This window comes from Centroberyx affinis, unplaced genomic scaffold (assembly GCF_046629955.1).
Source record: "Centroberyx affinis isolate AG114_WGS23_722 - 3 ecotype Tasmania unplaced genomic scaffold, CSIRO-AGI_Caff_v1 ptg007582l_1, whole genome shotgun sequence".
NCBI lineage: Eukaryota > Metazoa > Chordata > Actinopteri > Beryciformes > Berycidae > Centroberyx > Centroberyx affinis.
Genome location: NW_027283826.1, coordinates 47,839 through 68,644, shown reverse-complemented (window position 1 = coordinate 68,644; position 20,806 = coordinate 47,839). Strand labels below are relative to the sequence as shown.

At 40.6% G+C, this 20,806-nt stretch overlaps 2 protein-coding genes across 2 annotated transcripts; both read left to right on the top strand.

Moving 5' to 3' along the window:
* Positions 1–1,881: 1,881 nt before the first annotated feature.
* LOC139639710 (olfactory receptor 8G17-like) lies at positions 1,882–13,968 on the top strand. Its single transcript, XM_071513859.1, has 4 exons — positions 1,882–2,233; positions 2,363–2,773; positions 12,757–12,966; positions 13,964–13,968. The coding sequence occupies exons 1-4, from the start codon at positions 1,882–1,884 to the stop codon at positions 13,966–13,968; spliced, it is 978 nt and encodes a 325-aa protein (XP_071369960.1).
* On the top strand, positions 13,968–14,912 carry LOC139639709 (putative olfactory receptor 52L2). Its single transcript, XM_071513858.1, has 2 exons — positions 13,968–14,319; positions 14,449–14,912. Exons 1-2 carry the CDS (start codon positions 13,968–13,970, stop codon positions 14,910–14,912), a joined length of 816 nt encoding a protein of 271 aa, XP_071369959.1.
* The last annotated feature ends 5,894 nt before the right edge of the window (positions 14,913–20,806 follow it).

Here is a 20,806-nt window from a genome sequence, read left to right as displayed (position 1 = left end):
CGCTGTGACTCTGACCACAACACCAAGTCTGGTCTTAAATTTGAGCCAACTATCGCTCTGTGGATCACAAGCTGTTTCCATAAATCCACTGCCATTTGCCCGCCCTGCCCCTAGCCCCGCCCCTAGCTGCCATACGACCTGCCTGCCTAAAATGGCTTCCCTCCTGATCTTTTCTCCCTCTCTGACAAACTTAATCTTAGTACCCTTTTTCCTATCAGGCAATGAATTCATCACTAATCGCTTACCTTCAATTGCTGCTAGGCACCTAAGCACTTGATTATGTCTCCAGGTGTATCTTCACTGAGACAAACTTGTTTTACAACCTGATAGTATATAGCCTAAGTGTAGCTATGCCTGAACACAGTGGGCAGGCAGAATCCTCACATTGGCTAGGATTTTGGGGAGAGGGTAACACATCATAAGTAGCACCTATGATGAATTTCAGCAGGGCATTTCCACTTCTACTGTAAAACTCCCTGGGCAGTGGTCTTCAGCAGCTTATGAATCTTATGTGAGGCCAGATCTTTCAGTGGTGTCCGTCACCCAGAAATCAATGACCATATACCCAATAAAGATTTTTTCCACCTTAAAATTTCTAGCAATCACTGGTGGTCTGGTGGCATTCTTTTAATCCACTAATTGCTGATCCCCTTTCTTAGTGATGATCATATGTTCAGTTTCACCATATTACATTTCCTTCCAGTATCTCATCCTGGCCAATCTAGCAAATAAAATTAACATGCATTGACATTTCTTGTCGTCTTTATGGTAGAAATGTTAATTCTCTCCAACGATGGAAACATAGCAGTGCGCTCCTGAAATGTTCCTGCTTGCAATGACATACTCATTAAAAGTCTTTGAGTTCAACTTACTAGGCCTAAGTGAAGAGTTCTGTTTCAAAATGAAATACCCACCATTTAGAACCATTCACACAAAATGACATGCTGACATGAAAGTAAAACTCATAGTAGAGATATTGTTATTATTGTAGTTATTAGTGTGCTTTTCCGTATTCTTCCGGACAAAAGTTGCACGCAACAGTTTTTACAGTACATAGACATATGACATCAAAACGTGCGGTTTATTGAGGGGAAGTTGCTATTACTTTTCAAAGAGATTTAGTTTAGTTTAGTGTAGTTTTTTCAGAAACTACACGAGAACAAACTCAGAAAATGTAGCCTTTTCTAGTTATATTTAAGATCTCTCCTTACCAAACACAAACAGTTTTAAGGACTGAATCATCTATATTTTTGAACAATAAAATAAATAGTTTTAATTATTTTTATAAAAAATGTTTTTGAATGAAACCCTCCAAGTTTACCTTACTTTGTAAATTAGCCTAGATGACACCCTGGCCTCTAGGCATTTTACAGTACATTAGCCCCTCACCTCTAGGAATTTAATAGTACATTAGCTTTATTGACACAATAAGACAAATCAATTTTATTTATTTACACCTGGAGAGCCTGTTGTAAGTTGCCATGAACCTCATATTAATGACATACAGTTACACCACCAATTATCTGAGGCAAAGTAAAATGCTTCCCCTGATGATAAAATCAAATCTATAAAAATAGTGAATGAGAAACAGGTCTTGATTCACACTTAAGGTAGGCTGGTGAATATTAAGTGACCACAGAGACAACAAAGAGAAGACCAACTGACTGAGCTGAAGGAAGCAAAGTGGGCACTGTTGAATTCCTATTATTAGTGGTAAGTTTTTTATTATTTTGAACTTGTCTGGCAAAAGCTTAAATGACTCTTTTGTTTAGATTTACAGGTGCTACTTTGTCATACCTTCATTGATATCATATATTGAGATTGCCTAGACTTTACTTGTGACATACCAATATCCCCTGTTGTTTTTCTTGTTTCAGGTTGATGGAAAACTACACCTACAACAGCTTCACACTCCAGCTGGAGGGCTTAAAGGTCACAGAGGATTCCATGTACCCTGTCTTTCTATTTTTCTTGTTCTCCTACTTATTTATTATATTTGCCAATGTGGGCATTGTAGTCCTGGTGTGCATTGAGAAGAGCCTTCACCAGCCTATGTATCTCCTATTTTGTAATCTTTCAATCAATGACATCCTTGGCAATTCCAACATGCTGCCCCGGCTGCTTACAGACATGTTGGTGCCTCCCTCTGAACGCCTCATCAGCTATTATGAGTGTGTGGTCCAGGCCTTCACCACACAATTGTTTGCCACCGCCTGTCACACAATACTCATGATCATGGCCTTTGACAGATATGTGGCCATCTGCAACCCCTTGCACTACTCTACCATTATGAGTAACAAAATGGTAATCAAGTTGACTGTTTCTGCCTGGGGGGTGGCCTTTGTTTTGGTGGCTATTCTGCTCGGCCTGACCATACGGCTGAGCCGATGCAGGACTGTGATCGCAAATCCTTACTGTGACAATGCATCGTTGTTTAAACTCTCCTGTGAGAGTGTCTTTATCAATAACGTCTATGGCCTCACCTTCAGTGTGGTTCTGCTTACTGCCTCTATAGGCAGTATGGTTCTCACCTATATTAAGATTACAGCTGTCTGCCTGACTAGTAAGAACAAGTCTTTGAACAGTAAAGCCTTGAAAACTTGCAGCACTCATCTCTGCCTGTATCTGATCATGTTTTGCAGTGGAATGATTTCTATTGCCCTCCATCGTTTCCCAGAGTATACGTATCAAAGGAAAGTCTCAAGTATTCTGTTTCATGTAATTCCTGGTGGCCTCAACCCTATGATTTATGGGGTGCAGTCCAAAGAGATACGCAAATTCTTGTCAAATGTATTCCATGCCAAAAATACTTTTACAATTATTTTAAAATAAGAATTTTATGTTGTTTTTTTTGTAAAAGCCTGGGCACATAAAAGTGCATTAGCAATCCACAATGTTTGTGTTTGAATATACAGTATGTAAGTATCTTGTAAATATGTAAATTAATCTTTAGATGTTGGGGGGGTCTTTTTCATTCATTTGTTTCATTTTGTTTCAGCATTTTGGGATGAAACCCCTCAAGTTCATCTCACTATTTAAGTCTTTAATGTACTTCACAGGCCTGACACATGATAGATTCCTTGAGCTCTATGCATTTTAAGGAAGTTAACTTTTTATAGAGATATATGTAAATTGAGATAGTGAAGTATTTTATTGTAATATTTCATAGATATTTATCACTCTGAATTTGACTAAGCTATTGATACAGAAACAGTCACAGTTTCTCAAGAATTAAATTAATTTAAATGTTAGTTAATTTGGAGTTTATAATATTCTTGTATTGTTGTTTAGGTCCTGTAGGTCCACATAACTATATGAGAACATAGGACAATCAGAAATAAAAGGCAACCCTTAAGTATGAATACAATAAAATTATATCTGCAAAAATAAGCAAAGTGTTTTTTACACATTAAACAGAAACACGTTGAATTTGGAGACAATCAAAGAACAAAGACAAGAACTGCTTATGGTACCATACTGACAAAGCCCAAGGACATTAATGACAGATTTCTAGAATTGTATACTAGACTGTACACATCAAAGAGCACCATGCGACCTTCAGTAATGCATGAATTCCTAGATAATAATAATACATTATATTTGTATAACGCTTTTCTAAACAGTCAAAAACGCTTTACATAGTAAAGGAGATACGAAACACATTACAGACAACGTCAATAAAAAAGACAGAGAATAGAACATTTCAGATAGGAAGAAAGACAAGAAAGTTAAAATTAAAAGACCAGGGGGCCGAAAGAAAGTTAAAAGCAGTTTTAAAAAGGTGTGTTTTAAGGGATTTTTTGAATGTGTTTTTTGGGAGAGAGTTCCAGAGGGAGGGAGCGGCAATCGAGAAAGCCCTGTCGCCCCAGGTCCGGTACTTGGTACTTGGTACTTGGTACTTGGTACTTGGGGGGGGGGGGGGGGGGGCGCATGAAGTTGCCGTCAGCAGACCAGAGGTCTAATGGACCTGATCTCCCACAACTTAGTAAGGAGAAGATGCAGAACGCCATTACTTCAATCAAAAGTGGCAAAGCACCAGGCCCAGATGGGCTCCCAGACAAAAAATATAACAGATGAAGCAACATTTTATCACCTCATTTGCAAAAATTGAACAAGACCAGACAGATGGGATTTTGCCACCAACCTTAACTGAAGCTGTGATATATAAGAATGGGAAGACCCACAGGAAGAGGGTCCATACTTCCCCAATTTCCCTCTTAAATCAAATGGATTAGCCGGTTGAACACTCTACCGGTGAAAATGGTGCATTCAGATCAAACAGACTTCATACCTAATAAGAATTGTACTTTTAAACTTAGATGTCTTTTAAATTTTATGTAGACAGTTAGACTGTTATAAAAATGTATACTTTATTGGACATCTCATCAGCACAGGCAGGCCGTGAATTTGGAGAGCTCCTCATTGAGACATCTCCTTGCCCTCTCCAGTCCTAGGAACCAAAGAGGAACAACCATGGTGGCATGCTGAGTATTTTGAAATTTGAACAGAGTTTGTACTGTATACAATGACTGAGATATAAATACAATGGATGTGCATGGCCTTTAAACTTATGATGTTACTATAGCACCACATATGGGCGAAGTACCACCAAAAAAAAAGAAGAAGAATCGATCGGTGCACATGTGTACCAAATTTGGTTAGGGTAGCACAACGTGTTCATGAGTTACGGCATTTTTTGTATATTAAGCCTACAAATTTTGAAAGCAAATTATATCAAAACGGTATGGAATATCAAAAAACTGCTCCATAACTTTTGTGCAGGTCAGTCCAGATATGCTGTGGGCCAAATTTGGTGAAGATTGGACAAAATTTGTAGGAGAGGTAGCAAAAAATTTTTGGCAAAATGGTGGAAAATCTTGTTGACATAAATAGCCACGGCCTATATCAGTAGATGCCTAAGGACCCAAGGAATTCAGGGAAACATGAATTTTGTAGGCCAAAACAAAGTTATAGGCCAAAACATAAAGTTGCTTCTTATAGCACCACCATGAGGCCGACTGACATGGTTTTTGTTGCCTGAGTAGTGGCTGAGACTTTGGACCTATCTGCCAAGTTTGGTTGCTTTAGATCTTACGGCTTCTGAAATCCAGATACTTTTGGGGCAGAAGAAGAAGAAACAGCGTAATAATAATAATAATCCAAGCAAAAACAATACAGTTAGGGGCAAAAACAACAGGTTATTATTCGAAGGCCGTCAAAGCTCTGCTAGCTGTCTCTAGCCGTTTTCACATATGAACTCCGGACAATGTCCGGAGAATCGGTCCAGACATTTTCCAGAGTTACCCTTTCACACATGTAACACACACAACAGGAGATTGTCCGTGTCAGACGCGTTCTCACCTACTGGAAATACCCCGTTTGGTTTAGGCGAGGGGTGCAGGAGGCAGGACATGACGCAAAAAGTACGCTGCGGTTGTAATTTAGCGTTTTTAAGATTTTCACCAGAAATAAAACAGCTTTTATTTTACAAGAAATCACAGGAAGTCCTCTCTCCCATTAGCGCTAGCTTCACAGCGGAGTGTTCAGGCCCAGTCAAAACAATGCAGCTTAGCTGGCTGCGTTTTATCCAGCGCTAGCCACATGTGTAAAATATAGCGGCTGTGGATGAGAGGGGAGTTGACTGCTGGAAGTCAAAGATGTCGTATTTAAGTTTATGTTCTGCTTGTTCAACAGTTGTTTGATAAATTGCTATTAAACACATTTGGAGAGGATTTGCTATTTTTATTCTCAATTCTTATTTTGGCGCTGGTGATTTTCCTTTGGCGCTGGCTAAAACCTCTTTGGGGGGGCGCCAAAAATTCCTCTATGCAGGAAAAGCCCTGAAAGGATTCTTTTAAAGAGCGCAAACAAACAAAAGTTTCTATATCATAAAACCAGGGAGTTTGACACTAAAATCAAAAAGCTGCCTGTGTCTGCGTTGATACAGTGTCATTTCGATTACACCTGCTCAGCCTGGCTTAGTGGATTGTCAGCCAAGCTAAAACATAAGTTACAGGTAATGCAAAACAACATCATCCCTTACATGCTGAATGTTCCCTCCAGAACCCATTTTGGGGTTCAGGAATTTAGAGCAGTCAACATGCTTCCAGTAGAGCTGCGTGTTGAACAGCTTCAAGTTTAACCTTATGTTCAGTGATATAATAATAATAATACATTAGTCTTGTATAGCGCTTTTCAAGGTACTCAAAGACGCTTCACATACAGGGTAAAATCATTTAATAGGTACATTTATAATAAAAAATAAAAGACAAGAATAAAAGTAGGTAGTTAAAACTAGAGGAATCATGAGATGGAGGGAAGGGAGAGAGAGGGAAGGAGGTTAACAGGTGAAAGCGAGCTTGAAGAGGTGGGTTTTGAGGGCCTGTTTGAAAGATGGTAGGGTGTTAGCCTGTCGGATATGGTTGGGGAGGGCGTTCCAGAGGGAGGGTGCAGCAACTGAAAAGGCCCTGTCGCCCCAGGTCCGGAGCTTGGTCCTGGTGGTCTTGAGAGTAGTTGCGGCTGCAGACCTGAGGCATCGGGTAGGGATGTGGCGGGGGAGGAGGTCGGAGAGGTAGGGAGGGGCCAGGTTGTTTATGGCTTTGTAGGTGATGAGTAGTATTTTAAAGTCAATCCTGTATTTAACCGGGAGCCAGTGGAGGTTGTGATATAAACGGGACTGCCCCAGCTTATCTGAGCAGCCAAGTTAGGATGGTCCACTCCCAGCATAGAGCCAGTGTATGCTCTTGCACGGTGGCTACAGTGAATAGTGCTGCCGCTAGGAGTTCTTTTTTTTAAACAGGTGTGCATGACTACACTCACCATAATACACACACTTCCACATATACTTCATATACTCTCACACTTGATAGTTTAGTTTTAGGTGTTTAGGTGTGTAGTGTGAAATTTCTTCTATTTGTACTAAATATCTAATTGTATTGTTATTGTAATATTGTATGTTCTGTGTACTGTTTTTCTTTGTTGTTCTCCATCGAGGACCATATTGGAAACAAGTGTTTAAGTGTTTAAGTTTTACTTGTTATCCTCTGGGATGTACTATTGTCTGTATCCAATAGTCAATCAATCAATCAATCAAAGCCTCACTTGCTGAAAATCAGACAATGTCCCATGTTTGCTTCGCCCACTTCATTCCCCATTCAGACCATATTAACTATCAGGCCCTCTAGACCTTGCAGAACTAGAGGTGTTAACTCTCTGAACCATAATGTTATTCTAGCTCCTTCAGATAAGATTCTCGTGCTGCTTCTCGTGCTGCTTCTCGTGATATCAGTGTTAAAATGGCATTGATTAATGCTAGATCACTTTCAAACAAAACTTTCATTTTTAATGACATTGTTGCCTCTTTTAACTTGGACTTTTTATTACTGACAGAAACTTGGCTGAAATGTGACGAACACAGTCAGTTGATTGAACTATGCCCCCAAAGCTACAAGTTCATTAACTCTCCCAGATCCTATGGCCGTGGTGGTGGTCTCGCTGTTGTTTTTAGGAGCCACTTCAAATGTAGCTCTGTAAATTTTGGTGCTTTCTCCACTTTTGAAATACTTGCTTTTAAGATTATTTGTACTACGAGCTCTGTTCTTTGTATTGTCATACCGTCCGCCAAAATGTAAAAATGCTTTCCATGAAGAGTTTTTCGAGCTACTGCTAAAAATTTCTACAGACTTTGATCATATCATCATATCAGGTGACTTTAATATCCATGTTGATAACCCAACTGACCATGATTCGAGAGAGTTCATAAGCCTACTAGAAGCTTTGGACTTCTCTCAGCATGTTTCTGGACCCACCCACAATCGAGGCCACACTTTGGATCTGATTATTGCCAAGGGACTTAATGTTACTGTAACCTTAATCAAGGATATCACGGTATCAGACCATTTTTGTATTTGTTTTGATGTTTGTTTTACTCCCGAAAAATGAATGAGGATGAAAACTGTGAAAAAACGGCATATTGATAATGACACTGCTGAAGCCTTTGCTAACTCAATGTCCGATCAGGTACTGTCTACTTCATCATCACCAGATGTTCTGGTCGACAATTTTAACTCGAAAGTAAAAAGTCTTAATGACAGTATTGCACCCTTGAAACAAAAATAATCTCTGGAAACAAAAAGCTCCTTGGACAAATTACATTTCTGTAAAACAACTAAAAAAACAAAGTAGACAGGCAAAACATAAACGTAGAAAAACTAAGCTTCAGATTTACAAAGACTGCCTCAACAAATATAACAAGGTAATAGAAAGTGCCAGACAATCGTTTTTCTCTAAAATCATAAACAATAACGTGAATAATGCTGAATAAACCTGAAAAGTGCTTTTCTCCACTGTTGATCGGGTCATTAATCCATCATCTTCAACCCACCCTGAGCTACTTTCTACCACAAAATGCAAGGAATTTGCAACATTTTTCAATAGCAAAATCACTTTCCTCAGAAAAAAATATAAGTTCTTTGAGTTTTGGCAAGGAAGAGGTGTTACCTACTCACAAGAATAGGACTTGTGGTATGTCACATTTCACTACTGTGGACTCCACGGCACTGGAGGATACTGTGCTGAAGCTCAAATCCTCCACCTGCTGCATGGACCCACTTCCTACAACCTTTTTTAAAACTGTACTCAACTGTTTAAATACGGAGGTACTACAAGTTGTTAACTGCTCCCTCCAGCCCGGTGTTTTCCACAGTGCAAAACTGCTGTCATAAAACCTTAGCTAAAAAAGAACAATCTAGATCCTTTGATACAGACCAATCTCAAATCTCCCGTTTCTCAGTAAGATTCTTGAAAAAAATTGTGTTTAATCAATTGAATAGCTACCTAATAACAAATGGCCTGTTTGATGTTTTTCAGTCTGGATTTAGATCTCACCACAGCACAGAAACTGCCCTTGTTAAAGTTGTAAATGATCTCCACATGAACACTGACTCCGGTAAACTCTCAATCCTCGTACACTTAGATCTCAGTGCTGCGTTCGACACTGTGGACAGACTACAAAACAGGGTAGGACTGTCTGGTCCTGTTCTAAATTGGTTCAGGACCTACCTACTAGACAGGGATTTTTTTGTCTCTATTGAAAAATTTTGCATGTGATAAAGTCGCTGTGACCTGTGGGTTCCACAGGGCTCAATCCTTGGCCCTCTTCTGTTCAATTTATATATGCTTCCACTTGGACATATCATACAGAAACACAATATACAATAACATAATTACGCGGACGACACACAACTTTACATCTCCCTCTCTCCCGATGATTGATTGATTGATTGATTTTATTTGACAGTTTCATTTTTTTTTTTAAAAACACCGGCTCTGCCAAGGCATTGAGTGCATACATAAAAGGAAAAAGTCAGGATAACACAATAAAGCCCAGAGGCTTATTTCCATTGTGGTCGATTTGGGGATGGGGTGTGTGTAGGGGAGGGGTCAGGACGGCAGATCTGACCTGGCAAGAATGACACAAAACATTAATCAAAACAATAATACAATAGACTCAGCAAGTTATTCACAGTATTAACAGCATCAAACACTACCTCAGTGCTGCTTTAGACAATGCTTGGCCCCACTCGCCACTCTGTTAATAAAACTAATTAAAAACTTTGTACATCAGAGATAAATACATCAATATAACATTATAATGCAGCCCCCTCAGCAGATTATATGCAAGTCTGGGTCTGTCCATAATAATAAAAATAAATAAGCTACATCAAAAACAAACCAAGAAAATAAAACATAGAAAGACACCCTATTATCAGACATAATATCATACTATAAATAACCTCTGAGCCAATTCTTAAGTGCCAGCTTGAAACCTCCCAAGCTGCTTATGATTTTAAGATTTCCTGGCAATCTATTCCACAGATTAACTGCCATGTACAAAAAAGTTTCCTTCCCCAGGTTACTCTTAAACCTGGGAGGAACAAAATCAGTGGAACTGCCCCTAGTGGAATAGCTGTGAATATCCCTCACCTGGATTAAATAATTTTTTAGGTGTTGAGGGACAGCACCATGCACAATCTTATGTACCATGCACAACTCGATCTGAGAGACTCTTTCCTGTACTTTCAACCACCCAAGGCTCTCAAAATGAAAAGGGTCAAGATGAGTTCTCATGGGAAGTTTCAGAATAACCCTAACTATCTTGTTTTGAGAAGTCTGAAGTCTGTTTTTAAGGTACATTTATTTATAAATAAAAGGAAAAAGAGTGGTCCGAGTACACTCCCTTGTGGGACCCCACAATCTATAGACATAGGATGAGACATTGTCCCGCCAACATCTACCACCTGCTTCCTATCTTTAAGATAAGAGCTAACCCATCTGACTGCTGCATCATTAAAACCAATGGCTTTCAGTTTGGGCAATAAAATAGCATGATCCACCGTATCAAATGCCTTCTGTAGATCTAACATTGCCATACCACAAAAATTCCCTTTGTCAACCTCCCTCCTGATGTAGTCAATTAAATACAATAAACAGGTGTCGGTGGAGTAGGATTTTCGAAAGCCAGACTAAAATTCATATAGTAAATTGTGTGAGGACAGGTAGTTGTCAATCTGATTAAAAATGATCTTCTCAATGATCTTAGACAGAGTACACAAAATAGAAACAGGCCTATAGTTTCCATGATCCAGTTTACTCCCTTTCTTGTAGAGAGGAATCACTCTAGCAAGATTAAGATCACTGGGGAAAAGACCTTGCTCAATAGACAGATTCACAATATGGGTGATGCATGGAGTAATGATTTCAGCCGCATCTCTTAAGAATCTGGCTGAAATATTATCAAAACCAGTTGCTTTGGAGCAGTTGAGCTTGTTGAGCATCTCAAGCACAACTGCCTCAGACACCTGTGTCAAGGAGAAGCCATCAGCTTGAACCCTTTGCTGAGAGTAGTACTGATGGACATGACTCTCCCTACATTGTCCTGTCTGGCCCGGTAGCTTTTCCACAAGCCTTCTGGCAACTGATGTAAAATAATTATTGAGACTATCCGCCACCTCCTTTTTATCTGTAACCCTTTTCTCAATATTTAAACTGATGTTACTGGTTTTTGTTTTTGGCCTTTTACTGAAGCCAAGCTGCTTAAGAGATTTCCATAGCTTACCTGAGTCATCCCTATGTTCAACAATCTTCTCATTAAAATAAGCCTTTTTGGTACTATCCGTTAATCTTCTCGCTTCATTCCTTAACTTTTTGTATTGTGCCGAACTCTGATCATCCCTGTTTTTCCTGTATTTAAAATATTGTATATTTCTCATCTTAATAGCCTCTAGAATATCACCATTCATCCAGGGCTCTGTCCTCTGTTTTATTCTTACCTCTCTTAATGGGGCCAGTTTGTCTATAGCTTCTAAAAACATACATTTAAAAAAACACCATGCTTTATCCATGTCAGTACAATGCAATACAAGGGACCAGTTCATGGGTGAGTGCTTCTTTGCTATAGTTTTTCAGAGATCTGATTTTTATAGAGTTGTGGCAGTTCAGCACATTTTTCTTAATCTTCCTTGTACAGAAAACAAAGGAATGATCACTCAACCCATAATGTAAAACACCACTATTTGCTATCCTAGCCTTGTCGGACACTAAAACAAGGTCAATAATAGTTTGAGTGGAAGAACAGACACATGTCGGTTCATTAATCAGTTGGTGAAGACCAAACAGGCGACAGAAATTAATTAGAGCTTTGTACCCCGAAAGATCTGTCTTCTTAATGTCAGTATTAAAATCACCAATCATGATCACTTCAGATTTAACAAAGTCTTCACACTTTGTACAAACATCTTCCAAAAGCTCATAAAAGTTTCTCTGATCAGGAGGCCTGTAACAAGTTCCAACTAAAATAGGCTTGCTCTTCGGTAAAAGAATATCTAGCCACACCGCTTCAATTTGGTCATCTATTAGGTCTTCTCTCTGATTAAAACCAATATCCGCTCTTATATAAAAACACACTCCTCCGCCTTTGCGATTACGATCTTTCCTGACTAAAACATAATTCTCAATTTCAATTTCAGCGTCCTTAATTGAGTTATCCAGCCAGGACTTGCTAATGCATAGAAGTCCTAACCGGTTGCTTTTGCAGATGAGTCGTATTTCGTTCTTAGGTAGAAGGCTTCTGATATTCAAATGAAGCAGATGCAGTCCCCTCTTGGAGAAAAGCGAGTCCACGCTCATAACATCCAGGCATGAATCTGAATCATCCGAAGGCGTCCATACCAAGGGCAGGTATGGTCCCTGTTTTTCAGCCTGTCCCGCAACGTACTCCCTGTGGGATGGCGTTGCTCCCACTAGGCCCAGTTCAGGTCCACCTCCCTCGGCGTTTTCCAGCGCTCTTCCTCCCAGGTGATCAGCCTGCATGGAAGTGTGTTCAAAACACACTAATGTTGCGTTTTAGAGCAAATGTCTGCTCCTGTTTTACCTGAATTTATATGCACTTTAAATTGTTTTTGTCCTCCGCATGTGTGCGTGTGTATGTATGTATGTTTTTATGTATGATGACGTGTATGTTCATATTTTATTTTATTATAAATGTATTGCTCTTGGCCTTGTGAAGCACATTGTGTTGCTTTCTTGTATAAAATGTGCTCTACAAATAAATGTGACTCTGACTTTAGCCTGTTGTCAACCTCATATTTACATACCTGCCAACACTCCCGATTTTCGCGGGAGTCTCCCTATTTTTAACCCTTTCTCCCGCTGTGCTCCTGATTGGTAATTTCTCCCGTTAATCTCCCGATTCCATAGTGATACAAATCAAATGGGTGTTTCTCAGTTTCTGTGGGGGATATGTGTCGTGGTACCTGGCAACCCAGCCCAGAGGCAGAGGTGAGCGTGCGCGGACGACCCTGCCTGACGTGTGTCACTCGTCACTGCGCTCGCTCAAGCCCCCCCGCTCCGCTCCGCTCAGTTTGCCACTGAAACCAGGTCCCAAGAAGAAGAAATACACTTCCACACGTCAGTCCACTTGGTGCGAGACCTTCCCCTTTCTAACCGCGAGCCACATCAGCAAACTTGTAAATGTACTAGCTATTTACGAACTATTTTGTATAAACCAAGTGACATAATCTAGAAATATCAACACTGACTGAATGCTTGCTTATCTGGTATAGAAACAGATTTTTTCTTAGTTACTGGAAAATGGAAATGGAAACTACCATGGTAAACAAACAAACTACTTTGGTAGGGTCATATTTGATATTTTAAGTGCTGTTTTTTTTTTACATTTCATACTGCATTTCATTCTGTTATTTCTAGATTGGATTACATAGGCTATTAATCTCTGTGGGAGGTCACAAATGCAACTATATTGTACAATAATGTACAATAAATGTACAAAACGCACCAGAAAATAGTTGTTAAAGGCAGATTTTGATTCCCCCCCCCCCCCCGACAACAGACAATGTATAGCCTATCCATTCGTAAGAAAATCTCCCTCTTTTCCACAGCCTAATGTTGGCAGGTATGTATTTATGACAAAGTTACATCATCCATTATCTGATGTAAATTTAAATGCTTCCCCTGGTGATAAAATCGCATCTACAAAACCAGTGACAGAGAGAGAGCTCTTCATTCTCACTGAAGGTAGGCTGGTGAATATTAGGTAACCGAAGAGACAACAAGGATAAGACTGAGAACTGAATGAGCTGAAAGAGGCAAGGTGGGCACTATTGTACTAACCATAATTGGTCTTTCTAAAAGTTCCTTTGAATAATTAGAAATACAGGTCAAATCATGCCAGAAAGTCATATAGCTCTTCAGTTTTTCTTATTAAGCAGTATGTTTTTTATCATCTACTGACTTTGTCTAGTCATTTTTGAGCTTGTCTGACAAAAACTTAAAAAATATATATTTACAGGAAATACTTTGTCATAGAACATATCACTGATATTACTAGACTGCTTAGACTTTATATGTGACATAACAATATCCACTCTTGTGTTTCTTGTTTCAGGTTGATGGAAAACTACACCTACAACAGCTTCACACTCCAGCTGGAGGGCTTAAAGGTCGCACAGGATTCCATGTACCCTGTCTTTCTATTTTTCTTGTTCTCCTACTTATTTATTATATTTGCCAACGTGGGCATTGTAGTCCTGGTGTGCATTGAGAAGAGCCTTCACCAGCCTATGTATCTCCTATTTTGTAATCTTTCAATCAATGACATCCTTGGCAATTCCAACATGCTGCCCCGGCTGCTTACAGACATGTTGGTGCCTCCCTCTGAACGCCTCATCAGCTATTATGAGTGTGTGGTCCAGGCTTTCACCACACACATGTTCGCTACCGCCTCTCACACGATACTCATGATCATGGCCTTTGACAGATATGTGGCCATCTGCAATCCTCTGCGCTATGCTACCATCATGAGTATTAAAATGGTGATAAAATTAACTGTTTCTGCCTGGGGGGTGGCCTTTGTTTTGGTGGCTATTCTGCTCGGCCTGACCATACGGCTGAGCCGATGCAGGACTCTGATCACAAACCCTTTCTGTGACAATGCATCATTGTTTAAACTCTCCTGTGAGAGTGTCTTTATCAATAACGTCTATGGCCTCACCTTCAGTGTGGTTCTGCTTACTGCCTCTATAGGCAGTATGGTTCTCACCTATATTAAGATTACAGCTGTCTGCCTGACTAGTAAGAACAAGTCTTTGAACAGTAAAGCCTTGACGACTTGCAGCACTCATCTCTGCCTGTATCTGATCATGTTTTTCAGTGGAATGATTCCCATTATCCTCCATCGTTTCCCACAGTATATATATGAAAGGAAAGTCTCAAGTATTCTGTTTCACATAATCCCTGGCAGTCTCAACCCTATTATTTATGGTGTACAGTCCAAAGAGATACGCAAATTATTATCAAATATATTCCAGTTGAAAAAAAATGTACTATTACTATAACATGATAGGTCACATAAAACCTAAACCAGACCAACCTTTTAACAATCCACAAGTTTTGTGTTTGTATATACAGTATGTAAGTGCCTGTAAATATGTAAATTAATGTGTAGAGGTTGGGGGATTGTTTTCATTTATTGTTTCATAATGTGGGCATTGTGAAACCCAGTGAGACTCTAACTGTGATTAAGGGCGATATAAATAAACTTGACTTTTTCTAAAAATGGAAGCATTTTGGAAACCCTTCTAGTTCATCTCACTGTGTAAGTCTTTAATGTACTTGACAGGCCTAACATATGACAGATTCCACCCTCAGCTTGAGCTTCAGTTTGAGCTTCGCTATCTTCTCTCGGTTTTCAGACTGAGGCATATTTGGCAATTGTGATTTGTTTCTTTCATTTTGAGATACTGCTGTGTTTTTAACTTTTTTTGATCAGTATTTAGTATCTTAAAAGAATTTTGTTTATCATCATTGATGGAGGCATGCTGTAAAGCTTTAACCTTATTGAGAGGTTACAACACAGCTTCATTAGGTGTTTCATAATCTATTTTAATCCCATTAATAGAGCTAAATGCATATAAAAGATGATAGTAGTAATACATCTTAAACTTTTGTGACATTTAAATAACAATTAAATACAGCAGCAAGTGGCCATTAGTCAAGTCAAGTCAAGTCAAATTTATTTATACAGCACATTTCATACACAGGGCAACACAATGTGCTTTACATAAAAAGACAATACAGTATGCATATGCAATATGCATCAACAAGTGTTAGTGCAGTTACACAAGAATCAGTGCAGAATATGCCAATGGCAAAATATACAAAACACACACACACAGACTCACACACACACACACACACACACACACACATACACATTAAGAACTTAGCCATAGATTGTTGTGAAAAGAAAGGTTTTTAACCTGGTTTTAAAGGTGTTCAGTGTGGGGGCCTCTCTCAGGTCCTCAGGCAGGGCGTTCCATCTACTTGGGGCATAAATACAAAAGGCAGCATCCCCTGCTTTGGAGTTAGTACGAGGGACAGTTAAAAGACCGCTGCCTGTGGACCTGAGAGTTCTTGCTGGTTTGTATCTAATTAGCATGTCTGTTATATACTGAGGTGCAAGGCCATTTAGAGCTTTGTAAACAAGTAGTAGAATTTTAAAATCGATTCTAGTTTTGACAGGGAGCCAATGCAGGGATCTAAGAACCGGCGTAATGTGTTCAGACTTTTTAGTTCCGGTGAGAACGCGTGCAGCTGCATTTTGAATTAACTGTAGTCGCCGCACAGCTGATTTTGGGAGGCCGGTGAAAAGACCATTACAGTAGTCTAGTCTACTTGTTATAAATGCATGAATTAATTTCGCAGAGTCTGATTTTGATAGAAAGCCCCTCAGTTTTGAAATGTTTTTTAGATGGTAGAAGGCTGATCTTGTGAGTTGATTGATATGGCTCTTAAAATTTAGATCGCCGTCTATGATTACACCCAGATTTCTAGCTTCACTTTTGCTCTCCAGAGACAGAGAACTGAGATGAGCTGCAATTTTCTGTCTCTGAGCCTTTGCACCAAAGATGAGTATTTCTGTTTTGTCTTTGTTCAGTTGTAAAAAGTTCTGTGACATCCATAGATTAATATCATCAATACACTGAGTTAGGGAATGTATGGGATCTAGGTCCTCGTGGGACAGGGATATGTACAGTTGTGAATCATCTGCATAATTATGGTAGTTTATTTTGTGTTTCTGTATGACATGTGCGAGTGGGAGCATATACAGATTAAACGGTAGTGGTCCAAGAATCGAACCTTGGGGTACTCCACACATAATACTCACTCTTTCCGAGGCAAAGTCACCAATGGACACAAAGAACTGCCTGTCCTGTAGGTAGGATCTGAACCAGTTTAGAACCGGGCCGGATAGGCCGACCCATTTTTCTAACCTCTGTAGTAAAATGTCATGGTCAACAGTGTCGAAAGCGGCACTGAGATCCAGAAGCACAAGAACAGATAGTTTATTGGAGTCTGTGTTTATATGCAGATCATTCACAACTTTGATAAGTGCTGTTTCTGTGCTATGGTGGGATCAAAAACCAGATTGATAAGTGTCTAGAAGGCTGTTTGATGTTAGATAGTTATTAAGCTGAGAATAAACTGTTTTTTCAAGTATTTTGCTGAGGAAAGGTAAGTTGGAGATGGGCCTGTAGTTAGCAATAACTGTTGCATCAAGGTTACTCTTCTTCAGAAGTGGTTTAATGACAGCTGTTTTAAGCGCTGCAGGAAATATACCTGACTGAAGAGAGCAGTTAATCATTTCCAATACCTCAGGTGCTAAGCAGTCAAAAACAGTTTTAAAAAATGTGGTAGGGAGAGGATCCAAGCAGCAGGTGGAGGACCTGAGCTGCCCAACAAAATTGTGTAGTTGTTGTAGGTCTAGAGGGTCAAAATGAGACATGGCACAAGTAATATTCCTGGAGAACTGGAGGGTAGGTTCATTTATAGAACTTGAGGCACTAATGTTCTGTCTGATGGCAATAATTTTGTTATTGAAGAATGTGGCGAATTGCTCACATTTTTTAGTGGACAGCATCTCTGATGGGGTTGGACATGGTGGATTAATAAGTCGATCAACAGTAGAGAAGAGCACTTTACTATTGTTGATATTTTCATTAATGATTTTAGAGAAGAAGGATTCTCTGGCCTGTTTAATTTCTTTGTTGTAGTAACTCAGTCTATCCTTGTAGATTTCATAGTGAACCTGAAGTTTTGTCTTTCTCCACTGTCGTTCTGCCTGGCGACACTTTCTCTTAAACTGCCTAACAACCACTCCATTTCTCCAGGGGGCTTTTTGTTTTTTTATGTTTTTAGTTTTAACAGGTGCAATGCTGTCAATGATATTTCGTACTTTTGAGTTGAAGTTGTTCACAGGATCCTCAGTTGGTGATGCCATGAACAACGGTAACTCATTTACAGTTTTCTTAAAGGTTTCAATTGTGTCATTATCAATGGTACGTTTTTTGATTGTTCGAGTACTCTTCTGTTGTACAGGAAAAGCAGACACATCAAAAAATATGCAACAGTGATCTGAGATAGCAACATCCATGACACAGGGTACGGAAATATTAAGTCCTTTTGATATGACCAAGTCCAGAGTATGCCCCTTATTGTGGGTGGGGCCAGAAACATGCTGAGTGAGGTCAAATGCCTCCAGTAGGCTTATTAAGTTTCTGGCATCAGGGTCTGTTTGATTGTCAACGTGAATATTAAAATCACCTGAGATAATTAAACAATCGTAGTCAGTGGAGACCTTGGACAGTAGCTCAGAGAGTTCATCAAGAAAGCCACATTTAGATTTTGGTGGCCGATAGACAGTAATTATTAAAATCGCAGCACTACAGTGTATAGATACAGCAAGGTATTCAAAAGACGTGAATTCCCCGAGGGAGATTTCCTTGCAGTTATATATATCAGAGAAGACAGTAGCTATTCCACCGCCCCTCTTATCAGATCTAGTGGTATGGATGAACTTGAAGTTAGGAGGTGCAGTCTCAATGAGCGCGACTGCGCCATATAGATATGGCGCAGTCGCGCTCATTGACCCTACTGACCGAGACCTGGCTGATAGGTCTATCAGCCAGGTCTCGGTCAGTAGGGTGAAGTCTAGGTTATGTGTACTTATAAGATCATTAACTAAAAATGACTTATTCGTTAGCGACCTGACGTTTAATAAAGCCATTTTTATTGTTCGAGGTGCATGGCTTTGTGGGGGACTGATAATTGGAGTCCGAACCAGTAATAAATTGTTTAGATTCCTGTATGTTACAGAGAGATTACGGGGTCTGTGTCTATGACTTATAATTACAGGAATTTGTGTAGCAGAGTGACAGTCATTAGTATAATGAATCGGACTCACCAAACATCAGTTTCGTAGTGCGTTGGAGGAGTTTAATGCAAGTTCCATGTTCATGGCGAGAAGACGTGATCCGTGAGAATTTGGATGTACTCCATCGTGTCTGAAGAGGTATGGGCGGTTGAAGAGGGTAATAAAGTTGTCTACAAACGGTACGCTGAGCGAGCAGCAGTATCCCTTGAGCCATGTATGAAGTTGTCGGACACGGCTGAATTTGACGTCTCCAAAGCTGGGACAGGGCAGTGGGCCGGAGATGATGAACCGGCGGTCTGATTGTAAAAGGCTGTCAATAAGGTTCGTGAAGTCGTCTTTAAGTGTCTCCGACTGTTTATTCCGGAGGTCGTTAATTCCCACATGGATGACAACGGTTGAAGCAGATGGGTTTTGATCCAGCAGCTGTGGGATTTTGGAGTCTATATCCTGGACTCGGGCACCCGGGTAGCAGAAGGTTTTAGCCGCAGGCAGGGTGATGTGTCGAACAATAGATGAGCCGACAACGAGCACAGATGGAGGTCCGAGCTGAACAGCCGGTGGTTGGTGGTGAGTCTCCCGGGAGCGAGGGCGACGTCTGGGCCCCTTCCGTGTTTCACGCCCCTCGGGTTTGGGGGGAGACTGTCGTGCTGCCTGACTGGATGGCTCTGGTCTACCAGGTGGATGGGAGGAGCTGTCGACACCGGAACAACAACTGGAGGACCTTCCAGTCCTGCCCAACGGTGGACACTGCTGGCCACGATCTTGAGAGCGCGGCTGAATGTTTATCGCCGCAGGGGCAGTGACAGCGGAGGTGTGCGACGCAGCTTTGACAGAGGATCTGCCACCGCTGGATCTAGCAGGAGCAGAAGCAGGAGCAGACGCCGCTGGACAGTTAGCAGGATCGGGAGACGCTCCAGTGGAGACACGGTCTGGAGCTGGGCAGGTTACACCAGCATCACCTGGGTGGTCCGGAGCTTCGTCTGGCAGCGTTGCGTAGCGATTTGACAGGTGGAGTGGTGGGGGAGAAACGACCGCCCGCCCCCCTTTCCTACCTCCCCTGACCACCACCTCCGACCAGGTGGCCTGTGGATTGGGGGTCGAGCAAGAGGATGGCCGAGGGCGTACTGGATCCCACAGAATGGTATCCGAGATGGCGGAGTTCATGCCGAAATCCTCCTAGCCTGAGCGGCTGCCGTGTCCATATAACTGGAAAGCATGGAGTCCTTCTTCCGCAGCTCCGCAGAGAGCCTACGGATATCTTCTTTGAGGTTAGTAACCTCTCTGTTATTGCGTGTAAGCAGCAGACAGTAGTGGGGTCCAAGCCTTTGGGGCAAATAATTTCACAATGAGAAGAGAAGATTTCTTCATCATTATGGAAAGGTTCTGCATCTTAAACATAAACATTTGGTGAGAGTCGGGTAACTGCATGGTGTAAGACATAATGTAGGCAACTGAACTATGTTCTGTGTACCATTTGGTTGAGATTGAGTCAAATTTATGGGACAAATTTGAAAAAATAGTTTTGCCTGAAGGTGACACTATGGAGTGTGACCAAATGTGGTTTGGTTGCTCTAGCATCAAGTGTTTAGGAATTAAGTCCATACACAGTATGTTGTGCACAAAACCTTGTTGAGATTGGATCAACTATACAGGAGAAATAGCAAATAATAGGTTTTGCAAAAAATTCTGACGGAAAAACTATCATGGTGCAAATGACAACCTATATGTTCAATGTATTTGGATTGAGCCGATGAATCTCAGAAAAACTAGATAGCACTCACTAGAGCGCATACCTCCGCCAATGAGATCTGCCTGTTCAAATTATAGCCACTTTTAAGCATTTTGTCTGATTATCTCAACACCACGTGGCCAATCAGCACCATATCTGTTCAGTGGCCATTACGGCTGCCCTTCTACCACTGGACCAAGTTTTGGAAAAATTTGCTGGGTGGATATGTCTAAACAGGAAATGAGCTCCCCAGTACCCCCATCTTTTTATGTCAGCTGATAGGCACA